At 34.8% G+C, this 16070-nt stretch overlaps 2 protein-coding genes and 1 pseudogene across 2 annotated transcripts; all 3 read right to left on the reverse strand.

The window, feature by feature from the left end:
* Positions 1–316: 316 nt before the first annotated feature.
* On the reverse strand, positions 317–1264 carry LOC119809921 (olfactory receptor 150-like). Its single transcript, XM_038323149.1, has one exon. The coding sequence runs from the start codon at positions 1259–1261 to the stop codon at positions 317–319; it is 945 nt and encodes a 314-aa protein (XP_038179077.1). The 5' UTR covers positions 1262–1264.
* An 11382-nt stretch (positions 1265–12646) lies between these two features.
* Positions 12647–13573, reverse strand: LOC119809340 (annotated as a pseudogene).
* Positions 13574–14384: 811 nt separating this feature from the next.
* Positions 14385–15320, reverse strand: LOC119809821 (olfactory receptor 1537-like). The gene has a single exon (XM_038322970.1). The coding sequence runs from the start codon at positions 15318–15320 to the stop codon at positions 14385–14387; it is 936 nt and encodes a 311-aa protein (XP_038178898.1).
* Between the last annotated feature and the right edge of the window lie 750 nt (positions 15321–16070).

Consider the following 16070-nt stretch of genomic DNA (forward strand, 5'->3'; position numbering starts at 1 on the left):
ATTTATTTATTCCCAACTGATTGTAGGTGAGGCTAGCCTAAAGAGAGTTGGGTTCATCTATGTAAATATGAAAAAAGAACATGCAAAGAGCTTTGAAAATTGTTCATGTGATGATATAATTGCTATCTGGAAAGGAACTTTGGTTATGCTGAAGAGTAGCTGCTCTCTGGTTATGAAGGTGAGAATTCACTTCTTCCTTGGGTCCATTTCTTCCATATACCATGTGCTAACAGTAAACTCACATCTACTGTTATTAATTGTTGTTTATGGAATTCCCTCTTCCAAATTCCAAATGCTGCATTCTTGCTAAAGAAAATTAATCTTTGTTGAGAAGAAACAACTTTTTGAGTAACATTTTAAAGGCACTTTTGACATCTTTATTTCTCAGGCTGTAGATCACAGGATTCAGCATGGGCACAACAATGGTATAAAACACAGATGACAATTTCCCTTGCCCCACAGAGCTGACTGAGGATGGCTGAAGGTACATGAAAGCTGTAGAACCAAAGAAGATCGCAACAGCCATGATGTGCGAGCTGCAGGTACTGAAGGCCTTGGATCTTCCCCCAGTGGATTGAATGTGGAGAACGTTGACAATGATGAAAACATAAGAGCTGAGGATGGTCACAGTTGGAGCTACAATGTGAAATGCACTGAAGGACAATGCTACTATTTCATTGATAAAAGTACTAGAGCAAGAGAGCTCTAGTAATGGGAAAAGATCGCAGAAGTAATGCCTTATTATATTTGCCTTACAGAAAATCACTCTCAGCAGAAAGACAGTGTGAGTTGTGGCACTTAGTAAACCCATACCATATACCCCAGCTATCATCCACAAACAGACTTGATGGGACATGGTTACATTGTAAAGCAAAGGATTAGCGATAGCCACATAGCGGTCATATGCCATTGCAGCCAACATGTGACATTCTGCAACAGCGAAAGCACCGAAGAGGTAAAACTGAGCTATGCATTCTGGGTAGGGGATGACATTCTTTTCTGTCACAAAGTTCATCAGCATTTTGGGAGTAATGACAGTGGACTGACAGCAGTCAATAAAGGATAGACTGCTGAGTAAATAATACATGGGTGTGTGAAGCTGAGAACTGAAAAAAATCAAGATGATCATGCCCATGTTTCCCACAACTGTAACCAAATAGACTCCTAGGAAGATGAAGAATAGAGGCAACTGGAGCTTTGGGTTCTCTGTTAACCCAAAAAGGATGAATTCAGCCACAGCAGTATTATTTACTTCTTCCATTCTCTTTTGGAAACTCTTTGTAAGAAGAAAACTATATAGAGGAAAAGTTTGCGTATCCATCCTCTTATCATTCAGTGAATTTTGAAACAGATTTCAAATATTTTCAGGTATCTCAAATTATCTTCCATCTTCTTTTCTATCTAAACAATCAGAGAATTTTCAATCCTGTAGAAATGAGACATGTGAAGAAATAATCATGTAGATATTTGCATTCTTGTGAATACTTTCATAAGAAATATTTCTACTGGTTCTCATTTCTTAAAACATGCAAATCATTCTGTCACACTGAATTGAAGGTTTCAGGAATTTCTCATGTCTTATTTATTCATCTCTTTATAGACTAAAAGATTTTACTAAGGCAATATAAACACATTATCTAGAAGAGAACCATAGATATAAAATAGTTATTTGGTGAAGAAATTGGAAATTTATACTAAAATTATAAACAATGGAATTGTCTACAACTTTTTGATTCTCGACCACAATTCTAGGTAACTGACTAGGGAAATCAGACCCATAAAAATAAACTAAGAAGCCAGTAGATTAGAAATAAAGAAAATAAAACACCTACTACTCTGTTAATTTAATCAAGCATGTCAGGAATTGGTTAAAGAGTGTTATTAAATGTAATTACTAGTATATTATGGTAATGTGAGAAAACAGAAATCTCAGAATAATTGATGATGTTGTAGGAAACTCACCAACAATCTCAGGTGAGATATCTAATAATCATTTGTTTGACACTTGTTTTTCGTAGACCTAGCAGTTCTGATTGCTTATCTTCCACAAAGAACAACAGTCACCATTCTTGGTCAATACTAAATCATAGAGAAATGCTTTATAATGGTTGATATGGTTAAGTCGTGTCCACTGTAACAGTCGTTTATATGGTGTCTTGAAATTTATTTTCCTAACTACTTTTATTAAAAGACCTTATTGATAATAGACACTTCTACAAAAAACACTGAGAACCACATAATGTAACTGGATATGTCCCCAATTGGGAGTGTTGGAAATTTAACACTCAATACTGCCTATTGAAAAAGATGAACCATTATAGCTAGAATAGGTTATGTTGCAAACTGAATATGGCTGTCACGAGAACTAGTTAGTTACCACAGGAGTGGATGGTAATGTGGGGCTGAATTTGGTCCTTTCTCTATATTTGAACTCCTTTGATCTTTCAGGCTTTACTGTATCACCATTGTACAAAATGAACTTCCTTGATATTGCTTTTGGTCTTCAGCTTCTCAACCTTCAGAAATTTATGAAAGATAAATACAGTCCTCATCACTATACTTTACCATCCTCTAGCATTCTGCTACAGTAAAAAGAACACACCAAGATACACTACCATCTATATCTTTCGGTCTGTTCATTTGCTTGTTTTACTGTTTATTATCATTTGCAAAGATGCTCCAGGAAATATTAGTCTCAAGCACAGAAGACCCATCATCTCTATTGTTTTGAGTAGATAGATATTGTTAGAATATTAATGTAAACCAATATTAAAATACATTTAAAAGTGTTAAACATTTTTTCTGTGGCCATCAGGATAGAAAGATAAAGGATATAGGAGATCTACTCTTCAAGGTTCTATAGACTAGATAGAAATAATTAGGTAAGTAAGACACGGGATTAAATATGTTATTTAGAAAGGTCCTGAAGGACCACAGCACAATGATGATAGTTCTAACTCACAGCCTGGTATCAGCAAAGGTATTTTAGATAATATTAAGAAATAAAACTTTCTTTTTGACCATATCAGATGGCATGACTTTTACAGAAAAGTACCTTAAGTAGAGTTCCCACAGTTATATGCTTCCTATACATAATTTTCATAATTTATGAAATAATACATAATTTTCCTGTATGCTTTACTCTTATATCCTTATCCTATTTAAAATGTTTTTGTTGGTGTTAAGGTAAGATTAGTGTTTTATTCAATAATTTTAATATTTTTTCCAAAATATCATTAGAATAAAATAATATTCACAACTTTAAGTACTTTCTCAATAAAGAATCAAAAACCCAATACAATGGCAAACTTCCCTAAATAAAGAAAATAAAATGATGTACCTCCAAATAAAACCACCAAACCATAACCAAATAAAAGCACACATCCAAAACCAAAATAAATAAAACAAAACAGAAAAACCCTGTGAAGTCTGTTATACATTGACCAACTACTCTTGAACATGAAGGTTGTCCTGGAGTGATTGAAATAACCAGTATCAATCTATTTGAGAAAAATGCATCCTGCCTGCAGACAGGATATAGAGAAAATGACTCTAGATTTGGAATGAGCATTTGAAACCTCAAAGCATATCCCCAGTGACATGGGACCTCCAACAAGGCTATATCTCTTTCAAAAATATCACAATTCCTAAACTTTTCTAAAAAGTTTATCAACCTATATCCAAATATGTAAATATATAAGCATATTGAGGACATTCTAAATTAAATAATGACAGTTACTCAATCCCAACTTGTTAGTCCTAAAAACATCCACTCAATAAACTCCTCCTGTGCATGTGTGTGTGTGTGTGTGTGTGTGTATACCTACGTGTGATATATACAAAGTATGTGTCTATATATTTAGCAATAACTATTGAATAAGTCAGTATTTTGAGAGTTGTTGGGAGAGAGCATGAGAAGTTGCAAAGGAGAGAAGAAATGTTTCAAATGATCTAAATAGAGAGTTGTCACATATGAAATTGCAGAAACAATTTTAAAACAAAACAAATATTAATAAAACAGTGTTATTAGTTCCATTTTAAAAAGAAAGTGAGGATCTTGAAATGTAAATGGATCTTGAGAGGCAAAAAGTAACACATGTCTTACAATAGAATGTAGAACAAATTTTTATAAGCTAAGGACTTCTATTAGGACATACCGCTCCTTCTTCCCAGACAGCTAGATGCTGGGTGCTTTTTCTTTCCCTTGCAGTAGAGGGAGAAAATAGCTTTGAACAAGTGAGAGATAGATCACACAGAATTACCTCTTGTACTAATGTTCCTTAACGTACAATCATAAAGTCACTTGTTCTACAAGGGTTAGCTGGTATAAATATTTTACATGCAGGTATGGACATCAAGAGATTAGTTAGGAAAAGAGTAGAGAGAATCATCTCCCTCTGGAGTCTCATCCCTCAAGTATTGTCTCTGGAGAAATCAGCATCCAGAATTAATATATATTCCCCAGTGGTTCTCACTTGTGTAATATAGTCCTGTGGTAGTCCTGTTTAAAGTATAGACTTGGTAAGAGTATGTAAGATGCACTAAATTATTCATGAAACTGTAAATACAAATAATGAGTTTAAAAAAAATAGGTTCCTCAAAAGAAAAATAATAAATAACAGGAAAAAGAACTAAAATGATCAGGATCTGTAACTTTCATTGACACCTACCAAATGTGCTTGGATTGTATGAGGAAGCTCCAAAAACATTTTATTAGACAAATTTACCCAAGAATTTAATAAAAACAACTTTTTGTCCACCTAACTTAAAATAATTTAGATGTTTTAAATAAGTTATAAAAAGTGACAAGACTAAAAATGAAAACTAGGGGGAGACATGGGGATTCTGGTGCCAGCTAAGTCAGATACCATAGAAAGTTAGTTGGTCTTTACAAAAAACAACAACAACAATACAACTGATAACTTCCCAAGAGGAATAAGGTAAGTTCACTCCTTTAGGTTTTCAAGAACAAGAATAAGAATTTAGTTGTGAAAGAAGCATAAAACATTCAGTATACTCTGCTAGATAAAAAAAAGACTGTAAAATATAAAAATTACATGAAGAAACAATTTCCACTAAAGATAACAAATAGAAAAATTGTATTCTCATCACTTAGTTCACTTATCTAGAATTTCTGATTGGGTAATCAGAAAACTAAATATCTATCAAATATGAACAGTTCATTAAGGCCTATTTACTCTTTTCTTGCCCTTCAAAATGCTCTTCATTTTTTTTATTAAGGACTATCTTATAGCTCACCCGAGTTATCTATAATAATTCTACATATTTAGAAAGAATAGGGTGTAAATTTGTAAATTTTAAATTCTTATTTCAGTAAATTCAGACTATGACTATGAGATTGTTTGTTAATATAATTAATATAGAAGAAAAGCTACATAAAATATTAAGAAAAATAATTACTACAAATTAAGACAAATAATTACTACATAAATGCATTTAATCATTGGTTAGCATAAATGAGCAATATCTAAAAGTATCCATGAAAATAACATGAATAGCACCACCCATAAATAAAAAGGGGAGTTCCAAGCCTCCTTCTTTTTTTTAGAGAATTTGCAATTCTTGGAGAGATAAGCAGTGGAAAAAAACCATCACATAGTGGTTTACATAATTTTTACCTAATCTTTCAGAGTTATTATTGATTCTACTCAGTCAATCACAATGTGTGAATTAGTGTTCCAATAACATATCATGTCTTCTTCATACCTTTTTCTCCCACTGAATCTGTAATGGCTTTTTGATAAAATATGAACAGTATTCACAAGGAAAGAATTTCTACTGAAGATAATGAACAGGACAATTTTCTATCTCATCACTTTAGTTCTGTTAGCTTAGAATTTTAGGTTGGGAAATCAGAAAATTAAGTGAAATTTATAAGCACTATATTTGAAAACATAAGCAAAAACAATCTTTACTTATGATTAAATATATAAATATAACTGAGACTATAGAAATCACAAATCAGATAAAATATATACTAGAAATGAATAACAATAAATTAAATTATAGAATACAAGATTCTCGAAACAACTTATCTGAATTAACACAACCTTTATAAAAACAATGAAAACTTTCCTTTCCCTTGGGTATGGGTTGTAACTTAGAGCCAGACCTAGTAATCTCTCTAGTATTACTTATTTTATTTAGGATTGCTTTTATTTCTTGGAATTTTTGTACTTTGCTATCAATTTTAAGATTGTTTTTATATTTCTATAAGAAATGCCATTGGGATTGGTATGACATTGAATTTGTAAATCACTTTATTAGGATGCTCAGTCACAAATTTAACTAGAGCATTTAATCACCATGGAATGTCTTCCAACACATAATAATTTTCTTTGATTTGTTTCCTCATGGATTTAAATATTTTACTATAGAATTTTTTCACTTTCATTGGTGGCAGTGATTGCTTAATTTCTTTCTTTTCTGTCTCCATTTCCTTTTTTATTTTTGTTATTGAGCTTGTAGTGAATGGGATTGTTTAATTTCTTTTTTTGGTGCTTTTGTTATTTATATATAGAAAGTATCTTAAATATTCTCATTTAGTTTTGTATCCTGCATCTTTGGTTACATAGTTCCTCAATTAGAGCATCTTTGTGGTGGTGTCTTTAGGATATTTTTTATGTATTATGATATCACCTACAAACAAAAGTAATTTCAATTCTTTCTTATTTTTTTAATCTCCTTCTTGTCTTTAATTGTTCCATCTAAGTTCTGAAGAAATATATTGAAAATATCAAGACAGTAGATTTTTTGTATTCTTTATGAATTTTTCTATTTTTATTTTTAAAGTATATTTTTGAAAATTTCATCTCAGAGTATAATTTTCTTACCTTCCCTCTCCACATAATCCCCACTTCCCCTAAAATGTATCACATAAACACATATTGCATTTATGTATCCATGTTTATAAAGATGTATGTATGTATGTATGTATGTATGTGTACATGTATACATATCAAGCTTGTTTAGTGTTTGTATAATTTAGAGTCCAATTATATGTTTTAATGCAGACTGCTATTGGTAAATAAACTACCAGGTGGCTCATTCCTGAAGAAAAATGATTTTTTTCTGTCCCAGCAGTCAATTAGTCATTTATTATCCATTACTTTATATTTGGGCATGAGGCCTTGTAACCTTTTGAACATGTAAGCTGGGACTGTCATTGTGCAATTCTTGTTTAGGTCACATACTGTTGAGATTTCAAAGGTTCATATTGCCTGTCAAGTACAAAAGGCAACATCTTGCAGCCAACATCCTGGTCCCCTGGCTCTTATACTCTTTCTTTCCCTACTTCCTCAATAGTCTTTGAGTTAAGAGTGTTATAGATGTATCAGGTGGGGATCTGATATATCTACACTCCACTGAAGAACTTTTAGGGAATTTATTTGACAATTCTTTTTATATATATATATATATATATATATATATATATATATATATTTAAAAATTTCCATCTCCTCCCCTCCTCCTCCCCTTTCCCTCCCCTCCTCCTCCCCTTTCCCTCCCCTCCTCCTCCCCCTTCCCTCCCCCCTCCTCCCCCTTTCCTTCCCTCCCCTCCCCTCCACCCATACCTCCCATCCCTCCCTCTCCAGGCCAAGGAGCCATCAGGGTTCCCTACTCTATGTTGAGACCAAGGTCCTCCCAAGTTCCCCCAGGTCCAGGAAGGTGATCGACCAAGCTGAGAAGGCTCCCACAGAGCCCGTCCATGCAGAAGAATCAGAGCCCGGTGCGATTGTCCTTTGCTTCTCAGTCAGCCCCCACTGTTGGCCACATTCCGAGAGACGGGTTTGGTCGCATGATCCATCAGTCCCATTCCAACTGGAGTTGGTGATCTCCCATTAGTTCTGTCCCACCATCTCCATGAGTGAACGCACCCCTCAAGTTCCTGACTTTCTTTCTCATGTTCTCTCTCCTTCTGTTCCTCATCAGGACCTTGGGAGCTCAGTCCAGTGCTCCAATGTGGGGCTCAGTCATTTTCTTCATCTATCGCCAGGTGGAGGTTCTATGGTGATATGCAAGAAATTCATCAGTATGGCTATAGGAACTGGCCTTTTCAGGCTCCCTCTCCTCAGCTGCCCAAGGAACTAACTGGGGGCGTCTAGCCACCTGAGGGTTGACAAGAGACTTGACCCTAGAGGGGTTCCCAGGTTTCCAGGGAGACGCCCCCAGTTATTTGACAATTCTTTAGAATATGAAATACAGATTTACCATATACCCTAGACCTTCAATGTTGGGTATATACACACAAGCAGGAAATACATATTGACACAGACAAAATAAAACAAAAATTTGTAAAGGAATTACAAAGCAGTAATATTTAAAGTAGTTACAGAAGAAACAGGCAACATCCAAAATTCTAGAATTGACAAAGACATCTCATTGCCTGGACATTTACCCAAACCTTCTCTACCGTTGGGGCATCCATCTTTAGCCTACAGGCCCACAGTATCCAGCAGACTTTTCCATGAAACTGGAAATTTCAAAGTTTAGTAACTTTCTTCTGTATCCTGCAGAATGTCTCGCATACTCTTTCATGAAACAGGAACCTTGAAGGATCATCTAACCTTTAGGCAAGTTCAGCAGTCATCTCTTTGAGGGTTCTTCATGTCCAGTTTAGGCATCAGTCCAGGCAAGAGTAGTTTCTTGCCCAAATGGCTAACCAACTCCATAAGAAGCATCTTTGATGCCCATCTTCCTTTTGAAATAGATTGGTGTTGCCAGGAACAGATGTGTCTCATCGCCACTAAGAGTACTATGTTATTAAAACATTTTAAATGCCATATTCTGTAGTCTTTGAAAGATATGAAGAACATCTATCTAATGGAAATATATTTCTTTATATCTAGAAAATCTAATTAACATGACTACAAGCTTGGCTATTATTATTATTCATTAACAACCTATATTTCCTAATTATACATTACAATTTAAAATGAACTTCACAATCATAATACCTTAATCAAGAGCAGAAATATGCATATAACAAGATTGACCTTAAATTTATATCAATAGGGCAAAATCAATACCAATATAAATTATTCATATCTATATAATATCCCCCTTTAAGTGCAAAAGAACCTTTATAAACATTATTTGGGATTATGGGCACAGTTTTTTCTTACCAAACTGCTTCGTGCTGTATGCGGGCACTGTTAATCAGGTCTTTTATGGTATATCCTGTGTACTAAGTTTATCTCATTCAGCAGTTGAGAAAATTAATTTTCTGAGAGTGTTTATGGTAACCTTTCAGGATGGCATGGTCTATCATATTATATTGCTCTAGAAGCAATCCACAGGGTCTCATCTTCTGTGAAAAAAAAGAAGAAACTCTATCATACTATATTGCTCTAGAAGCAATCCACGGGATCTCATCTTCTGTGAAAAAAAAAGAAGAAACTCTTTTCCAAAGCATCATATCCTTAAACACAACTTATGAAGTCAAGATACCTTTAAAATATATATGCTGGATTAGTTTAGCAGCACATACAATGAAAATGCTCTCTGTACTTAGTTCCTTCACAGTCAAAAAAAAAAAAACAATTAAAGAAAACACAATAATATACAGAATCCAGATTCTGTGAATTTTTCATGTTTACGTGGCTTATTTTTTTAACTTTCTTAAATCTGTGATTTTCTGTTCTCTGTCTATTTAAGGACTTTACCCCCCCCCCTTTTAGAAGCATTAACTTCATTTTATAACTCTGTATACTCTTTACCTTTTCTCTCCCAAGGCTATGTACACTTATACAACATTGTGACCCATTTAGAGATTGCTTATGTCTGAATCTGTCCTATTGTATTGTCTGTAATTTTCTACTGTCTTGAATAGCATTTAAATTAGGCAGCTTGGTTCCAGCTGCTCTGGATGTTGGCTCCACCTCTCTCTAATTTTAAAATTGTGGACATACCATTTTTGCTAGCTCTAGGGCCACCACTAGGAGCCGCACTCAGCACTTTAACTCTGAGAATGAGCAAGCAGCACATAAACTCTTTTTATCTGAGTTACAGCCAAATCTTCCACGCAGATCACTGCATAGCCTGGAAAAATCTCTGTGTATGGCAGCAAGAATCAGCCTTCTTTACCTTCCTGAGCTTGCCTAGTAGACCTGAGCCTGCTGCCTGCCCAGGCAGAGAGCCCAAAGCCACCAGCATGGTCTCAGGTACTTTGTTCCCAATTCCGAGTGGGCACACAAACATCTGGGCCCACAAATGTTCCATAGCTAGAGTTTGCACTGGTGGCAGAGCCCAGGAAGCCTTGTTTTAAAACAGTGCAGCTTTTTTTTCCTGCTGTTATTGCTGAGTCAGGAAAATCTCTCTGTGTTATGCCACCAGCAAACAGCAAAAATCTGTGTTAAACTCTGTTTTTTATGTGTTTAAAATTGAGCTCTCTCAGGTTTTTAAGTAAATACAGTTGGCCACGTTGGGCCTCCAAAGTATAACACGAGGAGGGTGTGTGTTATTCCGGCCACCTGGATAGCTTACACCCAAAATAATCACACAGAAACTGTATTCATTTAGACACTGCCTAATCCATTATTTCTAGCTTCTTATTGGCTAACTCTCACATCTTGATTTAACCCATTTCTATTAATCTGTATATATCACCATTAGGTCATGGCTTACTGGGAAAGATCCAGCATGTCTGATTCTGGAAGCTCCATGGCAGTTCTCTCACTCTGCTTTCTTTTTCCCAGAATTCAGTTCTGTCTTCTCTGCTTACATAAGTTCTGACATCAAAAAGCCAAGGCAGCTTCTTTATTCAACCAATGAAAGCAACACATAGACAGAAGGACCTCCAACAACATAGAAATCACAGATAAAGAGGGTTTTATGGAGTCTAACACTATAAATTTTTTTCTGTGTGTTCTTAAACCTAAACAAGATGTTACCCATTTTCCAGGGTAAGGTGCATATCTTGTGACAAGCATGCCTTTAAAGTTACTACAAATTCAGGAATAGAAGTTTAAAAAAAATTGAACTCATTAAATGTAAGTATAAAATGTCATATCAGTTATAATGATTTTTATGTAGAAATGGCAGCAGAAATAAATCAAAATTAACCAATGACAAATTTAATAGCTCCTTAATTGATTTTTAAGTGACTTTTAATATAAAGTCTTTATTTGTACAATAATTTAATATATAGATTAAATCCAATTCATATGAAGAACTAAAAATATACTTTAAATTCATTGAAATTGGTGGACTAAGAGAAAAAAAGGGGAATTCAGATCTATTCATGAAAATACAAATCTTAAAATATTACAAAAATATAGTTTATTAGTTTAGTTTTTCTAATAGAATATTAACAGTGACACCTAAAATACCTCTGATCTAGCCAGCTCAGGTGTTATTGAACTGAAATACAGCCAATAAGTCAAAATGATGACTGGTGGTTGATCAATAGGCCTCCTAGTGGCCACCATTTGCCATAGGTCTATCCCACCCCTCTTCCTAAAGCCTTCCACATTTTCTACTTCTTCTGTAGTCCAGAAGGTTAACAAACATTGATTTGAATCTACACAGGGAATTATTTGGTAAAAGCACACATTGCGGGGCTACCTAAATGCAAAACCAGTCAGTCTAGAGTGTATGAGTCCATGGTATTTGGAGCCCAGGTGCTTCTGGAGTTTGGGTGGGAACTAGAACCTGTTTCACAGAGGTTACAACAGAAAAATCCCAACTTTCTCAGAGGCTTGGGAAGAAAATAAAATAAATTCTAGCTGGGTGGGGCTGGGTCTCTTCATGCAACTCCAGCTGGAGCCCCACATGAAACTCCAGCCTGTAATTTGACTAAAAAGCTAGAGGCAAACAACTTTTTCATGAATTATTACACTAAACAATGGGTGCCAAATGTAGCACAAATAAATAATAAAAACTATGAGACAGATATTGAGGGTTGAACCTGAAGATCAGTAAAGTAAAGCATTCAGCCACTAGAGAGCTCTTACCTCTATGACATTTCAGACTGAAAGAGAGTCTCATCACACCCTATATTCTTCTCTACTGTTGGTATTAAAGGTTTTCATCACTAACACCTTCCCTCTATGGCTAACTAGTGTGACTGCTGGAATTAAAGGTGTGTGCTACTACTGTCTACACTGTAAGATTGTCTACTATGGGTGTTTTGTGTTCTGATCTTCAGGCAAGCTTTAGCTACTAAAATGAAATATCACTGCAGAAATGTAGGAGTGGATAGACAAGCAGAAGAAAAGTGGGGAGAAATATTAGGAGGAAAGAAAAGAAATATTTTTATTGGAATGTGAAATAATAATAATAATAATAATAATAATAATAATGAAAAGTACCATTTTGTAATTAAGAATGAAATGTATTATTTTTAAAAGTAATTTGCATCAACTATGATGAAAAATGTATGCAACATGATAGGTTATCCATTATGGGCATAAGGGTCCATGGAATGTTTAATATTTGTTTCCATTGTTGATTCTATAAAATTTTGATAATATGTGGGTTGAAATTTGAATTTAAAAATTCTAATTATCAAGCTTTCCTAACAAATGAGTAATAATAACAGGTATATAAATGTGAACAGTGTCATTTCAAATTATTTATTTCTTTATAATTTTGCTCTATTAAATAATCCTCACATTACTTCTAACTACTTAAATGTTTTTCTTTCAAATATTTTCTTCAAGGTAATATTGACATCCTTATTCCTCGGGCTGTAGATCAATGGGTTCAGCATGGGAACCACAGTAGTATAAAACACGGATGACACTTTCCCTTGGTCCAGCGAGCTGGCTGTAAGTACATGAATACAGCAGATCTAAAGTAGACAGCAACAGCAGAGATGTGGGAGCTGCAGGTGCTGAAGGCTGTGGACCTGATTTCTGTGGAATGAATTTGGAGGATGCTGGCAATAATGAAGATGTAAGAAGTAATAATGGTCAGGACTGGGAGAGAGATGTTCAATGTACCAAAAAAATCAACATTCAACAATTTATTGATATAGGTATTAGAGCATGTAAGCTTCGAGAGCAGAAGAAAATCACAGAAATAGTGGTTGATCACATCTAATTTACAGAACCAAATCCTAGTCATTAATTCTTTGTGAACTGATGAACAGAACACACTAAAAATATACACTCCTGAAATTAAAGAGCTGTAAATCTGATAGGACATAGTTACACTGTAAAGCAATGGGTTGCAGATAGCAACATCACAGTCATATGCCATTGCAGCTAATGTGTAATATTCTGCAATGCCAAAAATAATAAAGAAATAGAGCTGTGTCATGCATCCAGGGTAGGAAATGAGGTTCTTTTCTGTTAAAAAGCTCACCAGCGTTTTAGGACTGACAGAAGTCAATGAAAGACAAACTGCTGAGGAAATAGTACATGGGATTGTGCAGGGGGGAAAACATATCCCTATCATTGTGATCATGCCCAGATTCCCTATTACAGTGACCACATAGATTCCAACAAAGAGGAGGAAGAGGGGCATCTGGAGTTCTGGCTTCTCTGAGAGTCCAGCCAAATAGATCTCCACCACGGGTGCAATGGTTTCCTGCTGCCGTGTTCTTCATTCAGATCATGAACTACTAAAGGAATTCTTTGGAAGGGTGCTTAAAAAATCCCACTAGATGGACTGAAGAGCCACAATTAATCCATTTTAAGCAATCCTACGCCTAACAATCAGGAGATACTTTGGAAGTGTAGATAAGAACATTCTAAGAGGCAGAGAACAGGGGAGTCTGTACAGGAGATTATGTTTTCTGGGTAGGACAAAAAAGTGACTCTGTGAAATCACAACAATATAGTTTGTTTAAAAAGTGCCTAAAATGATTCCTGTTGATATACCAATATCGAAGGAAGAAATTTCAGGGTAGCACTCCTAACTGAAGAAGTATAGGCAATTTCTGATTGTTATATAACCCTCACACATATATGTAATATATTCATTATTTCATATATATATACATATATATATATATATATACACACTCATTGTAGGAGGTTGAGGGTATGATGTAAATACAGAACTAATATGAAATTCTTGGAATTGAATGGAAAAGTATCACATCCGTTGAAATTAAGAATGCAATTTATTATTACTATAGTACTGTTTATAAAATATGAAGCAGAATAGACAACATGATGGGCTATCCATTAAGGACATATGGATCCATATCATAATTAATATTTGTTTACTTTGTTGAGTCTGTGAAATATATGAGATAATATGCACATAGAAATTTGAATTTGAAATTATATCTTAAAATTACCAAACTAGATAAAGAGTTATAATATTGACAGTAGATTAAGATAAATATCATCAACTCACACTCTGTAACTGTGGATCACTGCTCTAATAAATCATCCTCACATTATTTCTGCTTACATGAATGCTTTTCTTTCAAGTATTTTCTTCAAGGCCACACTAACATCCTTATTCCTCAGGCTGTATATGATGGGGTTTAGCATGGGTACAATGATGGTATAAAACACAGAGGACACTTTTCCTTGGTCCATGGAGTTGATTGATGATGGCTTCAGATACATAAATGCTAAAGATCCAAAGAAGATAACGACAGCCAAGATGTGAGAACTACAAGTACTGAAGGCTTTCGACCTGCCTTCTGTGGAGCGAATTCGGAGGATGCTGGCAATAATAAAGATGTAAGAAGTAATAATGGTCAGGATTGGGAGAAAGATGTTCAATGTACCAAAAAATAGAATCAACAATTCATTTATGTAGGTACTAGAGCATGCAAGCTTCAAGAGGGAAGGAAGATCACAGAAATAGTGGTTGATCACATCTAATTTGCAGAACCAAATCCGTATCATGAAACCCGTGTGAAGTGATGCACAAAACACACTAAAAATATACACTCCTAAAATTAAAGAGCTGTAAATTTGATAGGACATGGTTACACTGTAAAGCAGTGGATTACAGATGGCGACATAGCGGTCATATGCCATTGCAGCTAATGTGCAACATTCTGCAGTGCCAAAAATGATAAAGAAATAGAGCTGAGTCATGCATCCAGGGTAGGAGATGAGATTTTTCTCGGTCAAAAAGCCCATCAGCATCTTAGGAGTAACAACTGTGGACTGACAAAAGTCAATGAAGGAGAGACTGCAGAGGAAATAGTACATGGGGTTGTGCAGGTGGGAACTGAGCACAATCAGTGTGATCATGCCCAGATTTCCTGCTACAGTGACCACATAGATTCCAATAAAGAGGAAGAAAAGGGGCATTTGGAGTTCTGGTTTCTCTGAGAGCCCAGCCAAGAAGAACTCAGTCACTGTGCAATGGTTTCCTGATGCCATGTCTTCATTCAGACCCTGATAAAATAAAGGAAGTTTAAGTTTGTCAGACTGACATTATTATTCTTTTCCATGTATACTAATCCCCATGTAAATTATTTCTGCCTTAGAATTCCTTTTCTCTATATATAATCACCTTAACTAAATCATCATAGATACAAAATTTATGTTTTATTATTATTTTTAAATACATTCTTTAAAATTAACAATGCATTTCATATGAAATACTATCTCTGACTTCAAGCTTAAAGTTTTTAAATAGTTCAAAGCAATATCTCTACATTGAGATTTAGAATGGGTATGTGGTTGGGACACCAGATCTTGAGAGGATTAGAGTCACTAAAGGTTAAGCAGTGAGTATATGAGGATTAAGTACTCATTCTCACTCTCAGTAGTGTACCAATGGCACAGTTGGCTAACACTATGTATTTTTTGGTACTGTGAAAAGAAATACATTTTATTGGCACCTTACCATTCAGAAATTCTTCAATACGATTCTTGCATTGTTAGTTCATATTGACATTCTCTCAAATTAAAATCCAGTCAGCTGCTCCCACATATTAAAACCAGTTAAACAGATTCAGGTCAGTTCTTTTTCCCCCATTATATGTTGTGAACTAAGAAGGATTGTAATGCAGAAACATAAATTGAAAATATAATTACCATCCTCTATCCTTCTGAATTGTGAACAAATTAATTACTGTGTGCAAAAAGTACATTCATTGTGTTAGAGTTTATTCATTAAAAGATAAA

This window comes from Arvicola amphibius, chromosome 3 (genome assembly GCF_903992535.2).
Source record: "Arvicola amphibius chromosome 3, mArvAmp1.2, whole genome shotgun sequence".
NCBI lineage: Eukaryota > Metazoa > Chordata > Mammalia > Rodentia > Cricetidae > Arvicola > Arvicola amphibius.

Coding starts and splice junctions, on each gene's coding strand:
- LOC119809821 (XM_038322970.1), bottom strand. CDS start 15,320: ATGGCATCAGGAAACCATTGCACAGTGACTGAGTTCTTCTTGGCTGGG.
- LOC119809921 (XM_038323149.1), bottom strand. CDS start 1,261: ATGGAAGAAGTAAATAATACTGCTGTGGCTGAATTCATCCTTTTTGGG.